General features: G+C 50.9%; 6 protein-coding genes across 6 annotated transcripts; 3 read left to right on the forward strand and 3 right to left on the reverse strand.

Moving 5' to 3' along the window:
• Positions 1-1,187: 1,187 nt before the first annotated feature.
• N7511_001142 (uncharacterized protein) lies at positions 1,188-8,283 on the forward strand (the record flags this gene model as incomplete). The annotated part of the gene is made up of 2 exons (XM_057123567.1): positions 1,188-1,724; positions 1,777-8,283. 2 exons carry the CDS (start codon positions 1,188-1,190, stop codon positions 8,281-8,283), a joined length of 7,044 nt encoding a protein of 2,347 aa, XP_056989300.1.
• A 395-nt stretch (positions 8,284-8,678) lies between these two features.
• N7511_001143 (uncharacterized protein) lies at positions 8,679-9,827 on the forward strand (the record flags this gene model as incomplete). The annotated part of the gene is made up of 1 exon (XM_057123568.1): positions 8,679-9,827. The coding sequence occupies one exon, from the start codon at positions 8,679-8,681 to the stop codon at positions 9,825-9,827; it is 1,149 nt and encodes a 382-aa protein (XP_056989301.1).
• A 956-nt stretch (positions 9,828-10,783) lies between these two features.
• Positions 10,784-11,068, reverse strand: N7511_001144 (mitochondrial 54S ribosomal protein uL30m; the record flags this gene model as incomplete). The annotated part of the gene is made up of 1 exon (XM_057123569.1): positions 10,784-11,068. The coding sequence occupies one exon, from the start codon at positions 11,066-11,068 to the stop codon at positions 10,784-10,786; it is 285 nt and encodes a 94-aa protein (XP_056989302.1).
• Positions 11,069-11,591: 523 nt separating this feature from the next.
• N7511_001145 (SNARE-binding exocyst subunit SEC6) lies at positions 11,592-13,871 on the forward strand (the record flags this gene model as incomplete). Its single annotated transcript, XM_057123570.1, has 1 exon — positions 11,592-13,871. One exon carries the CDS (start codon positions 11,592-11,594, stop codon positions 13,869-13,871), a length of 2,280 nt encoding a protein of 759 aa, XP_056989303.1.
• A 507-nt stretch (positions 13,872-14,378) lies between these two features.
• Positions 14,379-15,608, reverse strand: N7511_001146 (uncharacterized protein; the record flags this gene model as incomplete). The annotated part of the gene is made up of 1 exon (XM_057123571.1): positions 14,379-15,608. The coding sequence occupies one exon, from the start codon at positions 15,606-15,608 to the stop codon at positions 14,379-14,381; it is 1,230 nt and encodes a 409-aa protein (XP_056989304.1).
• Positions 15,609-18,018: 2,410 nt separating this feature from the next.
• N7511_001147 (uncharacterized protein) lies at positions 18,019-19,691 on the reverse strand (the record flags this gene model as incomplete). Its single annotated transcript, XM_057123572.1, has 2 exons — positions 18,019-19,468; positions 19,537-19,691. The coding sequence occupies 2 exons, from the start codon at positions 19,689-19,691 to the stop codon at positions 18,019-18,021; spliced, it is 1,605 nt and encodes a 534-aa protein (XP_056989305.1).
• Between the last annotated feature and the right edge of the window lie 118 nt (positions 19,692-19,809).

A 19,809-nucleotide genomic window follows, 5' to 3' on the forward strand; every position in this document is an offset into this window, starting at 1 on the left:
CTTGTATTCGTGGGTCATAGCCTCATAGAGTTCTGCTCAATGCCCAAGGAGCTGGCACATTGTGGATCGAGTGGTGATTAGATAACTATTCTTTCAGCACTCAGCACATCAATCAGATGTCATATAGGGAAAAGATAATCGGAGACGTATACAAGTGCTTCCAGCTTTGGAAAGTGGAGATGGTGTGGAGTTGGCGGAATGAGATCGATGAAACCGCACGGGCGAGGCTGTGATATACATACAGTACAGTAGAGCGCATAGATTACATACGACCTGTATTAATGACAATTACCAAATACACGTATTGACGGTGATACTCGGTTTATCGCCCCACCGATGGCGCTAGCCGTAGTCGGACTGAGGCTCCACACGGCACAACCTCATCTACATCTTCATCTTCAACTCAACCCGTCTCCACAACAGCTGTCTGTGACAACATGGGTATCAACACCCCTGAGTTCCATGGTTTTTGGTTGCACATTTGACCCACTATAACTTAGGTTTGTTTATCTGAGAAGCACACGCAAGGGCTAATTCTGAGTTCAATGGTTGTGTTGGGCATCAGACATCTACAGTTTATGCTACAGTGTACACGTCAAAGTCGGCTCGCTAATTGATCCGCGAAGATCGTTTAAACTGATTGGGTCAGGTACATTCAGGCACGGGAAACAGAATTTGTCAAACCCTCGGTTATATCCCGTCCACTGCTTTGCAAATCCACGTCAGGATGGGGTCATTTGCTTTTACCGATAGACCGGATCGGCAAATGGGCAGAGTTTGGAGGCGCTGCGATGACACGAACCCTAGTCGCAGTGATTTACGAAACTAGTGCTTTGTGTACGCCCTGGTTGGCGCCACTTGGGGGAAACTCTAGTTCGCCTGTCCCGATGCTCAACTCGGACCCGCTTTGCCTCTCAGCTGGTTCAGATTTCAGATTCAGTGGCCAAGTACCCATACAGTCCACAATAGGAGGTCCCCGAAGTCCGGGAGAATCATTGGAACCCCATGTGAAAAAAAGATCACATAATAGAGTGGGCCAGTACTTCATAGCATTCTTGCTTCCACAAACCTAACTTCCTTTCCTTTCCCAGATTTCATGCGTTCTTTTTTGTTTTTGTCTTTGCACAGTCTGTCAGACCGGACCGCCATTCATTGGTCTTGGATATAGTAATTCTTTGTTTATAAAAATGCCGGCCACAGTCCTCGATGATGCCAGTCGGCTTCGCCAGCTGTGGACGCAGCTGGTGACCGATGTGACTCCGTCACAGCTTCCCTCGGGGCTCTACTCGAAAAACCCGATTGAGTCTCCAATTGGACGTCTCAATGTGCCCATGGACATGGCTGCTGTCCATGCTTGCTGCCAGCAGTGTGGTGTTTCCCCATTGATGGTTGTCCAGGCCGCCTGGACTGCCGTTCTGCGTTCCTATTCTGGCGCAGACAATGTGATGTTTGCTGGCATTGGCATGAACCCACGATCTGCTAAGCAGCCATGGACAAACACTTCTGTCTGCTTGGCTCGCTTGGAGCATGACAGCTCCGTTATCTCTGTCCTCGATACGACCCGCGAGGAAGGCCTGCTCCAAGCAGAGTCAATGGTTTCCGTCCCCGAGGCCTTGAGCATCTTTTCTACATTAGACCCCAAGCCATGCAATTCAGCTATCTGGCTCAAGAACCCCCAAGTCAAGGCCGAGCTGTCTTTGACCGATGCTGTCAACGACAGGACCGTAAGTAAATATCCTGACTACTCTTTTCAAATTCCGATTTAACGCCATGAAGTTCGATTATGTCGTCCAGATTGATCCCTCGCTGTCCAAATTGGACCTCGTCTTCTACAAGCCCCATGTTTCTCGTGCCCAAGCCGAGTACATCGCCAACACCTTTGCCGATTACCTCCAGATCGTTTGCGAGGATCCATTCCAAACTGCTTCCAATGTGTGCCACCCCAGTGAGCTAGATGCCCTTCAGATCGAGACCTGGAACCGTATCCTCCCGAGAGGTAGAAACGTGTGTATCGATCAATTGATCGAGAAAGCCGCCAAGGAGACTCCAGATGCCCCAGCCTTGATGTCTTGGGATGGAGAAATGTCATATTCTCAGTTTAATCAGGCTGCTAACAAGGTGGCTGTTTACCTGGAGTCCGCCGGCGTCAAGCGTGGCGATCTTGTTCCCATCTGTTTCCAGAAAACCATGTGGACTATCGTCACTATGATTGCTCTCTGGAAGTTGGGCGCAGCCTGGGTGCCTTTGGACCCTAAGCAGCCCCGGCAGCGACTGGATACCATCATCCAATCTGTGGAAGCTCGCACAGTGATTACTTCTGCATCCAACAAGGACCTTGTTCAGGGACTCGCCTCCCAGCTCCTTGTGCTCGATCCCTCCTATATCCAAAACACGCCCGAGGTTGCTTTCACCTCCCGCTCACAACCACGCGATACTTCATTCGTTATGTTTACCTCCGGAAGCACAGGCAAGCCAAAGGGCGTTGTCCACGACCATGCTTCTGTGGCTTCCAGCGCACTGCATCACGCGTCCGCCATGAATATCTCTAATAATACTCGTGCCCTCCAATTCGGCGCCTACACATTCATTATCAGCACATTTGAAATCTTTACTACCCTAATCTTTGGTGGATGTCTCTGCATTCCATCTGATCATGACCGACACACTGATATTCGGCCCGCCATCCGCTCTTTGAATGCCAACTGGGCCATCTTCACTCCCAGTTTCGCCCGCTCTATCCACCACGAAGACATTCCCTCTTTGAACACTCTCATTGTGGCCGGTGAGGCTGTGGCGCAAGATATCATCGATCGCTGGGGCCCTGTTGCTCAACTAATTAATATCTACGGTGCCTCCGAATGCAGTGTCGTTATGATCGGTCGCATGTACGCCGATACACCAAGGAGTTGCATTGGTAGAGCCACTGGAGGTCTCTCATGGCTCGTTGATCCCAACGACCATGACCGTCTGGTACCCATTGGCTCCATCGGTGAGCTTGTCATCGAGGGCCCTACTCTGGCCCGTGGCTACCTCGCAGACCCCGAAAAGACCAAGGCCGTCTACATTGAAAACCCGGAATGGGCTCGCCAGAATGGCATCACTCGCCGCTTCTACAAGACTGGTGATTTGGCTCGCTATGATGACCAAGGTCGTGTCCACTTGATCGGCCGAAAGGACTTGCAGGTGAAAATTCGGGGTCAGCGTGTCGAGCTAACAGAGATTGAGGCTCACATGCGTGCTATCAATAACACCGTTAAGACCGCGGTCGCCATGATTTCCCCGGCTGGCAAGCCAATGCTGGCTGCTTTCATCTCCAGCAAGAGTGGATTTGGGCCTGAGTTCCCTCACGAATTCTCTTCTTCTCCAGCTGATAAGACATCCGTGGTTGCTCTTGCTGCTCAGATGAGCGACGAGCTCAGCAAGCAATTGCCATCCTATATGATTCCTTCGGTCTTCCTCCCCTTGGCTTTCATGCCCCTGACTGCCTCTGGAAAGACTGACCGTCGTCTCATCGCTTCCTTCGGTGACGGCCTTACCTTGAATGGACTCGCCGTTGCCGCCGGCAATACCACCTCCACTGAGCGCCGCATGCCTAATACCCCGGCTGAGTTTACCCTCCGTCAAATCTGGTCTGACATCCTTCACTACCCCGTGGAGGACATCGCTGCCACCGACAACTTCTTCCACTTGGGAGGTGACTCAATTGAGTCCATGAATTTGACTCGCCGTTGCCGTGCTGGTGGTTTCCAGCTTCAGGTTGGTGATATTTTGGGTAACTTGGTTCTGAGTGAGATGGCCAAGACCATGGTACCTACAACTGCATCTCAGGTCCCTGTGGTCGCTCCATTCGAGCTGCTTGATAAGGACACCACCACCGTCCATGCCAACATCGCCTCTGCTACTGGCATGCCTTCTAGCATCATTCAGGATGCTTACCCCTGCAGTCCTCTGCAGGTCGGTCTGATGGCTCTGTCCAGCAAGGTCCCTGGCTCTTATATTGCTCGCCATACTTTGGAGCTTCCCAGCACTGTTACTGTCGACAAATTCAAAGAACATTGGGAGCAAATCGTCACCAACAACGATGTCCTCCGAACCAGAATCGTCGAGACCGATGAGTACGGTACCGTCCAGGTTGTCGACCGCGCTCATGTCGAGTGGATTCATGGCATAGACTTAGAAAGCTACATGGAATCAGACGAGAAGTCTCACATGGGTATGGGAAATGCCCTTGTTCACCACGGCATCATTACTGGTCCCACCAACACCTTTGTATTGACTATCCACCACTCTATCTACGATGGAATGTCCCTGGAGATGATGTTCAATGACCTTGTTCAGGCCATTGAGGGTATTATGCCGCCTGTTCGCACTCAATTCCGTGACTTTATCCAACACACGATGCAGAACAATGCTGACAAGGCCACCGAGGAGTACTGGCGGAAGGAGCTCTCTGAGGGTGACATGACTACCTTCCCAACTCTCCCCTCTGCCACCCACCAGCCTCTGGCCAACGAGTCATTCGTCCACAACCTCAAGCTCAGCCGCAAGGGTCCTTCCGACTTCACTACTGCAACACTCATCCGTGCTGCTTGGTCTATGGTGCAGGCACGTTACTGCGATGCCCCAGAGACCGTGTTTGGCTGCACTCTTAGTGGAAGAAACGCCCCTGTCCCTGGCGTTGAGGACATTGTAGGTGCTGTGATTGCCACAGTTCCCATCAAGGCTCAGATCAACGGAGAGCAGTCCGTCACGGAGTGGCTCCAGCGTGTCAATGCGCAGTCCATCGAGATGACACCTGCTCAGAATTATGGTCTTCAAAACATTGCACGTGTTGCAGAAGGTGCCGCTGCTGCTTGCAACTTCCAGACCTTGCTTGTCATCCAACCCGCAACTTCAATCTCCGAGGACAGCCTCATGCAGCCTTTCTCCGCCCCCAAGGCCAACTTCAGCACCGTTGCTCTCACTCTCGAATGCAGCCTCGCCACTGATGGCTCCATTGAGATCCATGTCCACTTTGACAACGCTGTGCTGTCGCGTCCCGAAGTGATTCGCATTGTTGCCCAGTTCGAGCATGTCTTGCAGCAGCTCGTCTCATCCTCCGCTGACAAGTTGGCTGACATTGAGGTGATCAGCCCGGCTGACAAGGAGGACCTCCTCAAGTGGAATGCCTCGATTCCAGAGACAGTCAATGACTGCATTCACAGCCTTATCTCGCGCAACAACTTCTGCCAGCCTCAGGCTCCTGCTGTCTGTGCTTGGGACGGTGATCTGACTTACTCCGAGCTTGAGACCTTGTCATCCAAGCTCGCCGCCCAACTGATCCAGTCTGGTGTTGGACCTGATGTGTTTGTTCCTCTCTGCTTTGAGAAGTCTATGTGGACGATCGTTGCCATGCTCGGTGTTATGAAGGCAGGTGGTGCCTTCGTAGCCATGGATGCCTCCCAGCCTACTAGTCGTATGCAGCTGGTGGCCAAGGATGTCAACGCCCGTGTCATGTGTCACTCCGAGGAGCAACTTGATCGTTGCCCAGGCTTGGTCGAGAGAGCCATTGCCGTTGGCCCTGGACTCCGTGATCACAGCATCCCTGGGACACCTCCTACTCCCGTAGCTCCCACCCATGCCGCCTATGCTATCTTCACCTCTGGCAGTACTGGTGCTCCCAAGGGCTCTGTCATCGAGCACCGCGCCTTCTGTACCGCTGCCCTTGCCCACAAGGAGGGTCTGCAGATGGGTAGCCGTGTACTGCAGTTCGCTTCTTATGCGTTCGACGCCAGTATCCTCGAGATCCTGTCAACTCTCGTGCAGGGTGGCTGTGTTTGCGTGCCCTCCGAGTCTGAGCGTCGTGGAGACATTGCCGAGGCAATGACTCGCATGAGCGTCAACTGGGCTGTGCTTACCCCGTCATTCGTCAACACCATCGAGCCGAGCACTGTCCCCACCCTTGAGACTCTGGCTTTGGCTGGTGAGGCTATGAGTGCCGCCCACGTTGCCGCATGGACACCATATGTCCGCCTGGTCAATGGGTATGGCCCATCGGAATGCTGCGTCTGCACGACTTCCAACCGCAAAGTTGTTCCTGGCACGCTACCCAACAACATTGGTACTTCCGTTGGCTCCGCCAATTGGATCACAGACCGTGAGGACCATAACAAGCTTGCTCCCATCGGTGCCATTGGTGAACTCCTTATCGAGGGTAACGTCCTGGCTCGTTACTACCTGAACAACCCGGAGAAGACTGAGGCTGCATTCATCGAGCGTCCTTCGTGGCTACCATTCAACCGCTGTGATCGCTTGTATAAGACTGGTGATTTGGTCAGATATGCTGCCGACGGATCCATTTTATTCATGGGTCGCAAGGACACACAGGTCAAGATCCGCGGCCAGCGTGTTGAGCTTGGTGAGATCGAGTACCACATCGCTCTCCCAGCCGATGTCTCACAGGCAGTTGCTTCCTATCCTAAGAACGGTCTGTATGCGCACAAGCTGGTTGGTATCCTTGAGCTTGCCTCGACAGCAGGCTCTGATCTGACCGCTGTGTCCAGCGAGGACTTCGAAAAGTCGGGCTTTGATCTTCCTGCCCTGACTCAACATCTTTCGGAGACCCTGCCTGTGCATATGGTTCCTGTCATCTGGATTGTCGTGCACAAGATCCCCAGCTCTTCTTCCACCAAGATTGACCGCAAGGTAGTGGACCAGTGGCTCGCAAAGTTGCCTTCCGACTTTGAGCCCACCTTGGGCACTAAGCGTGAGGGCCCTACCACCTCCAACCTACGGGCTGATGAGACCAAGGCTCTTGCTATTAGCAAGAAGATCGATAACCTTGTCAGCCGGGAGGATACCCCTCTGGAGGGCCGTGATTTCAACATCGCCTCCATGGGTATTGATTCCGTGCAAGCCATCAGCTTGGCCAGTTTCATCAAGCAACACTACAGCGTCAAGGTCGATGTGGGACGTCTTCTTGACGGTCATATGACCGTTCGTGGGCTGTCTGCATTGATTGACGCCGAGCTTTCCGGTGAAGTCCAAGAGGAGCTTCCCGCCTTTGACGCGATGAAGGAAGCCGATGCTCTCTTCAAGGACATCCTTGCCAATACTTTGCCACAGAAGACCGTCTTTGTCACGGGTGCAACTGGATTCCTTGGAACACAGATCTTGCGTCAAGTCTGTGACCGTCCCGATGTTGGACGCGTCATTGCCCATGTCCGCGCCAAGAGCCCATCGGATGCCTTCAACCGGGTCAAGGATGCCGCTGTTCGTGCTCAATGGTGGTCTGACTACTACTTGAGCAAACTCGAGGTCTGGTCGGGTAACCTCGCCGCACCCCGTCTAGGCCTGGATCCGAAGCAGTGGGGATCGCTCAGTGGTAACAGCCCCAACGATGGTCTTGTTGACGCCATCATTCACGCTGGTGCGGCTGTTAACTGGAACGCCGGTACTGAGGTCCTCCGAGCTGCCAACGTCGGCTCTACTACCGAGCTCATCAAGGCTGCTATCAGCTCCCCGGCCCGTCCTCGTATGTCCTACGTTTCCGGTGGTTCTCGCTGGCACGTGAATGAGACAGACCAGGAGATTGCCAACGAGATTGCGCATGCCAATGGATATGCCCAGACAAAGTACTTGTCTGAGCTGTTGGTTAAGCAGTTTGCCAAAACCCACCCCAATCAATTTGGTATTGTGAAGCCTGGCTTGATTCTCGGTACTCCTGAGGAAGGTGTTGCCAACACTGATGACTTTGTCTGGCGGTTGGCATCGGGAGTTGTGGATGCCAGTGCCTTCAGTGATGACTATGGTAACGGCTGGATGTACGTGACTAGCAGCACCCGCGTTGCTGAAGAATCACTCAAGCAGGTGTTCTGCCCACCTGAGGAAATGAAGACTGTCACCTTCATGACCGAGGGTATCACTGAGCGTGAGTTCTGGGAGATCTTCCATCGCGAGCTCAAGTACCCTCTGCGCAAGGTGGACCACAACACCTGGCTGGAGACCATGCGTGACTCTATCCAAAAAGATACCAACTCACACCCTCTGTGGCCCGTCGCGCAGGTCTTTGACGCACTTGAGGGTCGTCTTGGTGGTGATGTTACGCTCGATCCGAACATGGTATCGCCATCACAAAAGCAACACGTCAAAGCCACGGTGCGGCGCAACGTGCAATTCCTCGTTGAGGCAGGCTTTATTGCCAGTCCTTCAGGCAAAAAGATGAAGTATATGGCCGAGAAGGTGTTCCAGCGGTCTGGAAATGTTTGGGAGAACGTGAAGAGGATGACAATCACAGGGAACTAAACACATTCCCTTTTCCTGAATAACATTTGATCCTTGTACTGGGTACTTTGCGGTGTTATCTTGTGGTACTTTCTGTGTATATATATTATTAGCTTATAATACTGTTAATTGTGTTGTTCAAAACATGAAATTAGAGATCTTCCATATCAGGCCATAGTTGAAGCTGTAGATCAACCCCAGCATACTCCGTACAGACCACAACACAACAAATCCTCGATTAGGAAAATGAGCAGTGGGCCTCGTCTAATAAATAGCACAATCCGATTGATCCATCACTGTCAAGTCCATGGATTATAGTCCCACTAAGCCATATATAAAGCCGATCCCCCCTGGGTTGCTCCCTCCTCCTTCCACTCCTCTACCCCAAGCCGACCTATACCTATCAACCATCAAAAATGGACGCCTTTGCCCCAGCCCCAGCCCCTCCCACAGAGCTTGGCCGCTACCGAGTTTTGTCTTCGACAGCTGGTATCCGCGTGTCTCCTCTTCAACTCGGCGCTATGTCCATCGGCTCAGCATGGTCCGCCGCAATGGGCACAATGGACAAGGAAGCCTCTTACAAACTTCTCGACGCATTCACAGAGGCAGGCGGCAACTTCATCGACACAGCCAACAACTACCAGAATGAAGAGTCCGAGACATGGATCGGCGAGTGGATGGCTGAGCGCGACAACCGTGATCAGCTCGTCCTCGCTACCAAGTACACCGGCGAATATAAAGCTTATGCCAAGGGCAAGGGCAAGACTGTTAACCATGCCGGAAACCACAAGCGCAGCCTGCTCATGAGCGTCCGCGACTCTCTGGAGAAGCTACGCACTGACTATATCGACATTCTGTACGTCCACTGGTGGGACTACACAACTTCCGTGGAAGAAATTATGGACAGCCTACACGCTCTCGTGCAGTCTGGCAAGGTTCTCTATCTCGGAATCTGCAACACACCCGCATGGATTGTCAGTGAGGCAAACACATACGCTCGCCTGACGGGCAAGACTCAGCTCAGCATCTACCAGGGCCGCTGGAACGTCCTCAGCCGCGACTTCGAGCGTGAGATCATCCCTATGGCCCGCCGTTTCGGCATGGCTCTCGCCCCCTGGGACGCCGTCGGCGGTGGCAAGTTCCAGACCAAGGCTGCGCTCGCTGAGCGCGCTGCTAGCGGCGAGGGTCTGCGTAAGATGATGGGCTCTGAGCAGGGTGAGGACCAGGTTCGCATGAGTGAGGCTCTCGCTAAGGTTGCTTCTGAACATGGCATTGAATCAGTCACCGCAATTGCGTTGGCCTATGTCCTGTCCAAGACTCCTAATGTATTCCCTCTCATCGGTGGTCGCAAGGTCGAGCACCTTCACGACAACATTAAGGCTTTGAGCATTCGTCTCACTGATGCTCAGATTGCCTATCTTGAGGCTGTTAAGCCGCTCGATATCGGCTTCCCTCAGAACATGCTTGGCGAGGAGCCTGGTGTCTCCGGACAGAACCCTATGGCTATGGCTCCCTCAGGACAGCTGTCCTATGTGCGGTACCCCAAGGCTATTGGATACGAGTAAACGATTATTGGAATGATATAGAGAAGGTTGGAAGGATATACGGACCCCTATGGTTGACCATTCGTTCAACGTGAATCACTACATTATAATATTTGCAAGATTAAACGATGTGTTTTTGAGTTATGTTTGTACCAATCTGCTTGGCTTGTAGCGCATTGCACTTGTTCTTATAGACACTCACAGTAACGTTGATTGCAAACACACTTCTCATGTGATAAGAGGGTGTAACCACCACATAAGTTAGTTAACATAGGTGCTAGAAACCCGACTTGGAATCAGATATTCAATCCTGCTATATTAGGAATCGGGAGAGAAATGTCGTCCGATGTAATGGGTAACTATATCCAACCGAATCTGGCGAAGATTGATGTTGTTCGCCTAGCCTGGAGCTTTCTTCTTACATTTTACTTCTCTGTTTGTACTGTAACGTTATATGACGTGTCTGAAGAGATGCAACGAGCCCTTCACCCTCCTCGTAATGTCAATTCTGGTCCTAATCCTGTGAGCCTACGGGCTACAGCGACAGAGATATTGCTCGCATTGAGATAATTCTTTATCTTTCGGGAATCCAATCCCAAAGAGCGAAGTCACGATACAAGTCCTTCCGAGAATAAGGAGAAACCTCAGGGAGCAGTATGTCAAAAGTGTATAATACAATGGTTGCAGCAGATATCTGCTCGATAAATGAATACGTAGAGTACATGATCAGAATAAGAAAGCAACCCGCTCCATGCAAGGAAAGCCAAAACAGAAAATAGAAAAACCAGGTGATGCCGAACAGATCAATCTCCAGAAAGACCCTGACAGTGCATGGTCCTGTCCCCGGGCACAAGATCCCTGCGGGTATCAAATGTTTGGTGAACCGGGAAAAAGAAATCACAAGTCGACGGAATATCCATTCGACACAGGTATCAAATCAAAGGCAACACGGCCAGCTCAAAGAGAACACGAGAGAATTATGGCTGGCGCGTTTCCTTTTGTTGCCGACCCACGGTCTTCTCCACATAGTATCCGGGGTCAGGTTTCCGCTCCAGGTGCACTTGTTGCTTTGTGAGGCGACTCTCGCATTCCTCGACCTGGACCAGCTCCTTAACTCTCATGATCTGACCGGCAACGGATGGTGAAACGGCGTGGAAGACTGTGGCCATACGCTTCTTGAGACCAAGGGCCTTAAGCACATCTGTTGAACGGCGCGGCAGACCGATGGCGGACCGCATGAGAGTGATGCGGAAGTAGCTCATTTTGGCTGTGTAATTGCTTGGGAGGATGGCGGAGAATAGCGGAGGTGTGATATTTGTTGTTCTGATGGTTCGGCGGTGTCGGGGGATATGGAATCGCACTCGAAACGGATAATTTGCGTGTAGTGGGTTGGAGTATGGAAGATTATCGACAGATATCAAGTACACAGAATACCTGCGACGAAATTGTCCCTGATGTTCCTGCACGAGAGGTGGGAATTGGAGCTGGAGATGATCGCGGATCCCGCAAATTCAATTAAAGGGCGGTGTGTCACGTGTGTGTTCTGCCGCTATCCGATGACCGCAGCGGCACGGCGGTTTACTTCCTTGCTAGACAATAACGAACTTGAGCGAACGGAGACTATGGATTTTGCGATTTGGGTGTAAATACTCATATACCCAACCTAGACAAAGCTCTCGTGACCTACTCTCACAAGAATATATCTCATGCCCGCATTATTGACACCTCACCCCTCGACAGCCTCGAAGCATTGAGCCGCGCCTACGCAATACTTCCACCGCAATCATGGCGCAAGTCAACACCGAAAATCCCACTGTCGCCATGCCAAGACTGGAGGATCTTCTCCGACACCCAGAGGATCTAGATAAGATTGGCAGTTTAAAGGCCGACTACTTGCGGAAGAAGGCGGCGGTCGATTCACGGTTGCGAGAGGGTCTTCGGGACCAATTGGAGGCTGTACAACGCAGCATTGGTGCTCTGACAGAGGGCCAGCGACAAGTCGCGAAAACCAAAGATGAACTCCATGGCATCGACAAGTTGTGCGCCGAATCACAAGAAAGCGTGGAAGACTTCGCGCAGATCGATCAGCTAGCTCGGATTCAACGGCACTTCGATGCAACACTCATGATGAAACGTGGATTGGAAAATTTCGGCGGCGACATTCAAGAAGTGGAAGAGCTGCTCAGGGAGGACGATGAGGACATGGAGAATCAGCCTAATCTTCTCCGTGCTCACATGCAGATTTCTCGACTGCGGGACTTCCGCGATGAAGCTATGGATCAGATTTGCAAAGCCCATGATCAAAGCAGCCAGGAAACTTTGACGGAGTACTTCGAGGGATTGGACTCTGTCATTGAATGGTTCGATGACCACCTTGGAACCGCATGCATGAATCTCATCCCCTTGGTGCAATCTGATAACAAGAGTATGGTTGTTCGACTCGCCGTTGTGGTGATGAACGAAGAAAAGAATGACGACACTGTGCGTGCTTTGCAAGAGGCCCAAAAAGACCACAAGGATCTCGCAAGTCGTTTCAAGTCTATGAACATTGGACCAAAAACTGTGCGCGGGTACAAAGACAAGTTTACCCAAGCTATTGAGCTATACGCCCAAGGTCAATTTGAAGAAACATTGGAGAATTTCCTGGGTGACCCCGAGAACCTGGAAAAGAGCTTCCGGTGGTACTTCAACGATCTATTCACAGTTAAGCAAGGCATGCAAAGTCTTGTCCCGAAGAAATGGAAGATCTACAAGACATACACAGACATTTATCATCGCCTAATGCACGACTCTTTGGTTGCCATGATCGACGATCCCGAGCTCCCAGCCGATAATCTCCTTACCATCATTCACTGGAGCGACAAGTACTACAAGAAAATGAAGAAGCTCGGCTGGTCATCAGCAGAGCTCCAACCCAACATCCTGGACGACCGAGAGCCAGAACTGGTGCGCCAATGGCAGAGCGTCATCATCAACGCAGTCGAAGAATGGATGGATCGCATCTTTAACGCCGACAAGAGATCCCTTATGGACCGAGTCTCAGATGCCCTTGACAACAATGCCGAAGGTCACTTCCGTACTAAAACCCTGGCAGACATGTGGCGCATGCTTCATGAACAAGTCATGGCATCAGGAGCATCAGACCGCACAGACGTGGTTGAGGGTGTGATCGATGCCATGTTCCGAGCACTCAAGACACGCCAGAGCGCATGGCAAGCACTCATCGATGAAGAATGCGCCAAACATCAAGCCGCAAGCGCTGAACAAGCCGAAGGCGTGCAATTACTACAGGATTGGACGATTGGTGTGGCCAACGACCAAATCTCCTGCATTGATGATAACGAGGAGATAGGCCAGCTTGGTTACTTGACGCGCTTCAAAAACGACTTTGAAACTCTCGTCACAGCTAAGTACATGGCCACACGGGCGAATATCGAGCTGGAAACTCTGCGCGATGGTTACGTCGATTTAAGCACGCACTGTCTCGCCAAGTTTGTCAATATTGTCTTCACCATTGATCTCGACTCTGTGTTACCAGACATCTACACAAGCAGATGGTATGGCGAGTACGCCATGAAACGCATTACTTCCACATTCGAAGACTACATGGCAGATTACACACCCGTGCTGCACCCCTCACTAGCCGAAATCCTGGTGGAAGAGTTATCAGACGAGCTGCTCGTGCGATACCTGGGAGCCGTGCGCAACAAGGGCGTCAAGTTCCGACGCCAGGTCGACCCCTTCACCGAGAAATTCAAAGACGACGTCCTTACTGTCTTTGCGTTCTTCGAGAATTACCCCGATTCCTTCGAGGGTACGATCAAACAGAAGTGGCGACTCGTCGACTGGCTCGTTCGCTTGCTGGCAACTGAGAAAGGGCCTGCACTTGTTGAAGTTTATGAGTCCTTCAAGTTGGAGTACTGGGATCTACAACTTTCTTGGGTTGAGGCTGTGCTGCGCACCCGTGATGACTTCGAGCGTAGCATGATCTCCTCAATCAAGGCCAAGGCTGCGGAGTTGTCTGTTGAGCGAGGAATGGAAACTATCATGAGCCGATTAAGATGATTCAGCCGCGATCCTGGGCTCATCTGATGGATCTCAATTTTCTTCAAATCCATCATATGAGCATGTCAGGTCAGAACTTCCAATGCATCATAGCACGCCGTCTATCATCTTCAAGGTTGAATGGCCAATGTTGTTTTTCGTCCTGTTTGTCCTCCAAGCCGGGCTCCATGCATTAGCCACTGGACCTCAATGCCAGGTCTTTGGCACTGCATATCACTGCATTACTGCATGGCCCAATTCATCGCGGGCCTGAAGCTATGTCAGAAGGCTACGCATGCGATAACGAAGACCCCCCATTACATGTAGCAACTCAACTCAAGCAGGCTTGGGATTGTTGTTCGCGCATTAATAGCACTAGCAACAGCACAAGGAAAATTATTATTATTAAAAATCATTCAAATCATGAATTATCCAGGAAGCAGTCTAACATGCACTTTTCGTAGTTCTCTTTAGCGACGGTTTTACACGCAAAGACTCAACCTAGTCGGTCAGAGACATGATAGCTATCTACTTTTCACCCAGGCTTCTCGCGCCCACAACCGTGTATTTTTCACCGAGCCGATTGTTCAGATCATGATTGCTATTCACATGGGGGTTCGAAGGAATTTTTCTCGCGCCCATTTCACAGATACAGACTGTATCCAAGGTGATATCTCTCGCCCAGACGAAAGGGTAGGTAGGCTTCAATTGCCGAGAATTCGCTGAGTTAGGATGTTGCGTAAAAGACCCCGGTTGCTTGCTGTTACCTCCGACATCCGAGGTTGACCTAGAGGAGTCCTTTGGTTTGGAGTCGACTGGTAGTGCACTAGTTCTTGTCTCATCGGTGTAGTAATCCTTGTACTGGGATATCAGATCGCGAGCATCAAATGTGATCCGGTTTGGTGGTTTCCTCCCATCTGCACCTTTGCTTTGGGTGTTTTGCCTACCACGGACGTAAACTGTGTTTACGAGGGTTGCATGTAGAAGAAGTGGTCGGGGTTTGGGTTTTCGGGACAATGCAGCTGTATATGGGTCCATATTTCCTGTTGTGATTGAGCTTTCAAGAGGCTTTTCCCCTACTTGTGGAGACTTATTCCCGCTTGCTACTTTCCTATCATCGGTAGAGGATTTATCTTGAGCTATTTCTTCGGTGGAAGGCTTTGAATTCTCATTATGGACGAATCCGGCTTCGATGAATTTGTCGCGAATCATCACACAGAATGGGTACAACCGGCCCGTGGGATCGACTGGAGAGGCATGAAGCATGGTTGCTGACTTGGCACTCGGCAGTGCATGAAGTGATTCAAGCGAGACAATCATAGGCTGTGCGTCAGCAGGCACATGGGTGGACACCGATGATTCCAATGAATTATGGGTGTTTCTCTTTCGAGTAGCGACTCGATCGGCCTCACTCATTAAAGCTTTCAAGTCGAGAGAGCAAAGAAAAGATAAAGCTTCTTCCAAGCGCTTCTTGCTGCCCAAACTCATTACACCAAGTGTAAGATGGAGGGTTCCTAATGGGCGAAAGGCGCCGCTGGGTACGGTCAAACTTGACGGGCTAGCATTGCCATTGGAAGATGCTGGAGGAGATGACCTAGGGCCAGGTAGGTGAGATGCTTTGAAGGCCGTGAGGGAAGACTCCAATTGGGTGATTGAAGAAGCGTTGACCAGAGGCAGGCAAAGAAAATGGGTCAGAGGTTGTCGTTTTTTCTTGTGCGGTCTCTGAGATTGATGCCTTGATGTGCCGTTGTCTGTCATGATGCACTGTTGTTTTGGACCTGTGATTACAGTTGGGCGGTGTTTGCATAACCCAGGGCGGAAATTGCCCCGACAGCGAAGTATCATGGGTGTGTGAGGTCAAGTTATGGTCAAGTTGAAGCCATGTGACATGTCGTGAGAATAAAGTCCGGCGCCAGACGCACGGGCCATCTTCTAGCCCTACTTCTCAGGTCAGGCGCTCACTCCACGGTTGAGTTTCAAGTTTGGAGGCAGCTAGAAACTACAATGCGACAAATGTAATTAATACTTAGGAACTTATGCCATCTTCATCATGTTGGCTGAATACATCCATGACGCCGGCAAAGAGAACGTTTCATAGACTTCCTAATCGTGTGATAGGTAGGTACTGCCTAGATGATGGTTTAACTGAATCGAAGGCTATGCAATTATATGGCTACAAGTGCAGTTCCGATTTTAAAATCTCAAAGTGAATATGCGTCCTCGGCTTAATGCCCAAAAGCTAGTGGATTTAAACCCTATAGTAATAGTAATCTTGATCACGGACAAGCAACTCTTATGTTTTCCAGTCCATACTTTAGGAAATCTTTCACCCATTGGAAGTGTTTAACCTATACTGTGGAGATTTAGGTTTAGACTTGGAACAGCCAGAAGGTTCTATGAGGGCTCACCAAAAGCAGTGCAAGCACTGCACCACCATCCTCCGCTTCCCAACGTCGTGAAACCCGTCCTATATCGTGGAATGTATTGTCAGACCTAGATCAGCCAGCATGTTATATCATGACTTACAAAGGCAGTGCAAGCACTGTACCACCATCCCCCACTTCTTCAGCATATAAATGGCCTTTTCAACGTGATGCGGGATCCCTAGAACCTGTATAACATGGCAATCCTTAGTTTCATGTGCAAAGCCGGCGAGTGTAGCCGTATCATGATGACCCAACGGGAGACAAAGCATGGGGATGTCAATCACGAGGGATGTACTCACTGCTCAAGTGTTATAGATTCCAAGGTAAGCAGAGGTGGTGGGTCAAGAGAAGTCGATAAAATGTTCGACGCAAGGCAAGATTCCTAGAACCTGGAAGAAACAATCTTCCTCAGCTTGATGCCCAAAGCTGGTGAGACTAACCCCAAAGTGACAGTACACGGGATAAGGGGTTACGAAGAGTAGGCATCTTAATCACGAGTGAGGAACTCACCATGCTTCTCTTCTGTATCTCGAGTGTCTAGCACATGCAGTTCACTAAGTGGGTACAATTGGGTTGTATGAAAGTCTATCAAAAGGTCAGCATATGTCCAAGTATGACGCCATGGGTGAGAAGACACGAAGGCATAAAAGGATGGAGACATGAAGGTATAATGACACAGTGATATGAGTCAACAAAGGTATGAAGACATGAAGACGTCAAGGAGAATAAAATAGTCACATGAGGGCCTGAGGCTGTCGAGACAGAAGGACCGCAAGGCCAAGGAATCAGATAGAAGAAACGACAAACCTACCGCCAGGGTATGAGTCACAGAGCCTCAGTGAGGCAGCCAGCAGAACGGTCATATTTTGTCTTGTCGGTTGAAAACAGCCGCGAGCTTGTCGAAGACATGGCCAGAAGATGAGAATGATGGAAAACCACCCGAAACCCGAAAGTTGTTATGGGAAGCTGAAAGGAGAGGAAAGGGGACTGGAGAGGAGGGGATTTGAGAAGGGAAGAAAAACGGAGAAAGAGAAGGGATGGCATGGGGTATTTATGTCTGTTAAGAGTCACAAAAAGCTTTCGAGCCTCCTTCCTGATTGGGTAATTTGCCCTGTGCAGGTGATCAAAACCAGCTATACCGTGGGAAATATGAGGTATTTGCTTGGAAACGAGCTTAAATGCTTCATCGACCATGTCTCAACCTGGTCATGAGGTGTGAAAGCTGGAGAAGCGATGACTCAAAGCTGAAGATTGCGCATGAAGCAGCAGAGAGTTTAGGGGTGTGAGCCCGTTACTGAGAGGATTTATTAATAGAATCAGCATTTGAATCATCGTGTCGTATGAATCATTTAATAAGGCATCTCCAGACCACAGCCATACACCCTTGAATGAATGCAATAGACATACTATAAGACCATTCGCTCCCAGGCACATAGACATGCAAGCAACAGCTTCAGAACTGAGAGCATAGTAAGCCATAGATTTGCATATACAGTGACAGTGGCAGCTATACTTTCGGTGACCACTCGACCTGTAGCCACACGCTAGAAGAACCCTGTCAGATGTAGTCAAAGAGCAGACCGGGAGTAGGCACATCGCCATTCACGCCTTCCCAAACTACAAGTAGAGCTACAATTTCAGTATACGCGGAAAGAACGTTTGTGAAAGCAAGGGTATCGAGTAGCTTCATTTTGGCAAAATTATGTCCAGTAGCTAATACACAGAGAACCAAGACCAGGCTATCAAGAAGCGTCCGTTTTCCGGCCTTCAACGACACGCATAACATCAGCAGCGCTGTCCTTGTCACCCTTCCTCTTCTTGGGTCCACGCTTCCTCTTCTTGTCGCCTCGGTTGTCATCGTCAAAGTCGAACAAAACCTGGTCATCATCCTCGCCATCCTCGTTGCGGCTCTCTCCGAATCCCATGTCCATATCTGCAGCATCCATGGCGTCTCTACGGCGTGCCTCTTCAAGGAACCGCTTGTGTCGAAGAGCTGCTTCAGAGGACTCGCCTTCTTCGCCCTCGGAAGGAGAGGTCTGACGAATGGCTGCGGCTCGCTTCAGCGCCGCCAGAATCGTAGGATCCTTCGTCAGAGGATTGGAACGGTCATCGGACTGTTCTTGTGTTGTTGATTCTCCAAAGTAGTTTCTTGGTTTGGCAGGTGCTGTTTCAGTCATGGTCTTATTGTCTGTTTCGCTGACAGTATCCTTGGTCGGTTTCCTCGGCGCTGACTCGCCTGTTTCACCCTCCTCGTCAGAAGAAGAATCGTCGTCACCTTCGAGGCCAGCGAGTGGGTTATAGTCATCACCCACACCAACGAAGATATCTTCGTCTTCATCTTCAGGCGGAGCTGAGCGGGCAGCGATCTCAGCCGGGATCTCCATACCAAGGGGTTTCGCAGCCTTATCAGGCATGGGAAGATCTCCCGCAGCGATGTCAATCGGCTTGTCAAGCCATCGAGTCTTCCGTTTGGTATTTCCTTGAGCGTCCGTGATAAGAAGCACCTCTCGGCGTCGACCGGTCTCGTCACGCTCGACAAACCGCTTCTTCTCGGGCTTTCCGTCGCTGAGCTTCTTGAACTTCGATCCCAAAGTTGATTCTGGAGGTGGAACAGGGGCAGAAGCAGCAGCCCGCTTGGCTTTCAATTCGCGTAAGATCTCATCGCGAGTCTTCGGCTTGGCAGGCGGTGGAGCCATGTTGCCCTTTTTCTTTTCTTTCTGTTCCTTCGGGGCGGCTGCAACTTCTTCTAGTCCCTTCTCTTCCATGAGGCGCTCAAACTCCTCATCCGCATCCTCTTTTGGCTCTTCAATCGTTGGTGCTGGCTTCTCAGCCGCTTGTGAGACATCCTCGCCAGCTTTAACCCTCCTAAGCAGGTCCATATCCAGACCCTTGATCATATGCGTGCTTCCAAGGTCACCTCCAACTCCAAGGTCTTTGCGAAGCTTGTCGAATGTTGCTTGATCGATCTGTCCTAGCTTGACCATATCTTCTAGTGCCTTGATCCGTGTCTCGAGATCCTCCCCACGTTCATCATCCCCTTCTTTGGAATTGCGCAATTGCGCGCGGTCCTGATACCCGGTTGGAAGCGCGGTACCCTTTGGTGCAGCGGAAGACTTGAACCGCTTCGAGGGACGATCGCCTTGGCGTTGTTCAGCGAGTTGGCGGCCGAAATCGACCCCCGTCACAGATCGTCTAAGTAAAAGCGCGGTTAGCATTTGGTTCTCTTATCAAATAATTAGTCGCAGAGTGACACGACATACGGGGTCATGGGAATACTGGATCGCATTCGCGATCCCAATAGCCCGCCGGGGGTTGCGCCGCCGCGCGACGCATCACGGCCCGGCGTTGCGTTGGAGTCCTTGGCTTTTGAGGACCCCTGGTCAGCCAGCAACCGCCAAAATTGCTCGTTATTCATGGCTGTGATGTTGGGTGGTCCAGAGATGAGGTTGCGAAAGGCTGCATGTCGAAGGTGAAGATCTGCCTTGGCGTTCCTTATCGATAAGACTATATCCGCGATACTTTGTCCTAGGAAT

This window comes from Penicillium nucicola, assembly GCF_028828085.1.
Source record: "Penicillium nucicola strain IBT 29836 chromosome Unknown utg000001l, whole genome shotgun sequence".
NCBI classification, from domain to species: Eukaryota; Fungi; Ascomycota; class Eurotiomycetes; order Eurotiales; family Aspergillaceae; genus Penicillium; species Penicillium nucicola.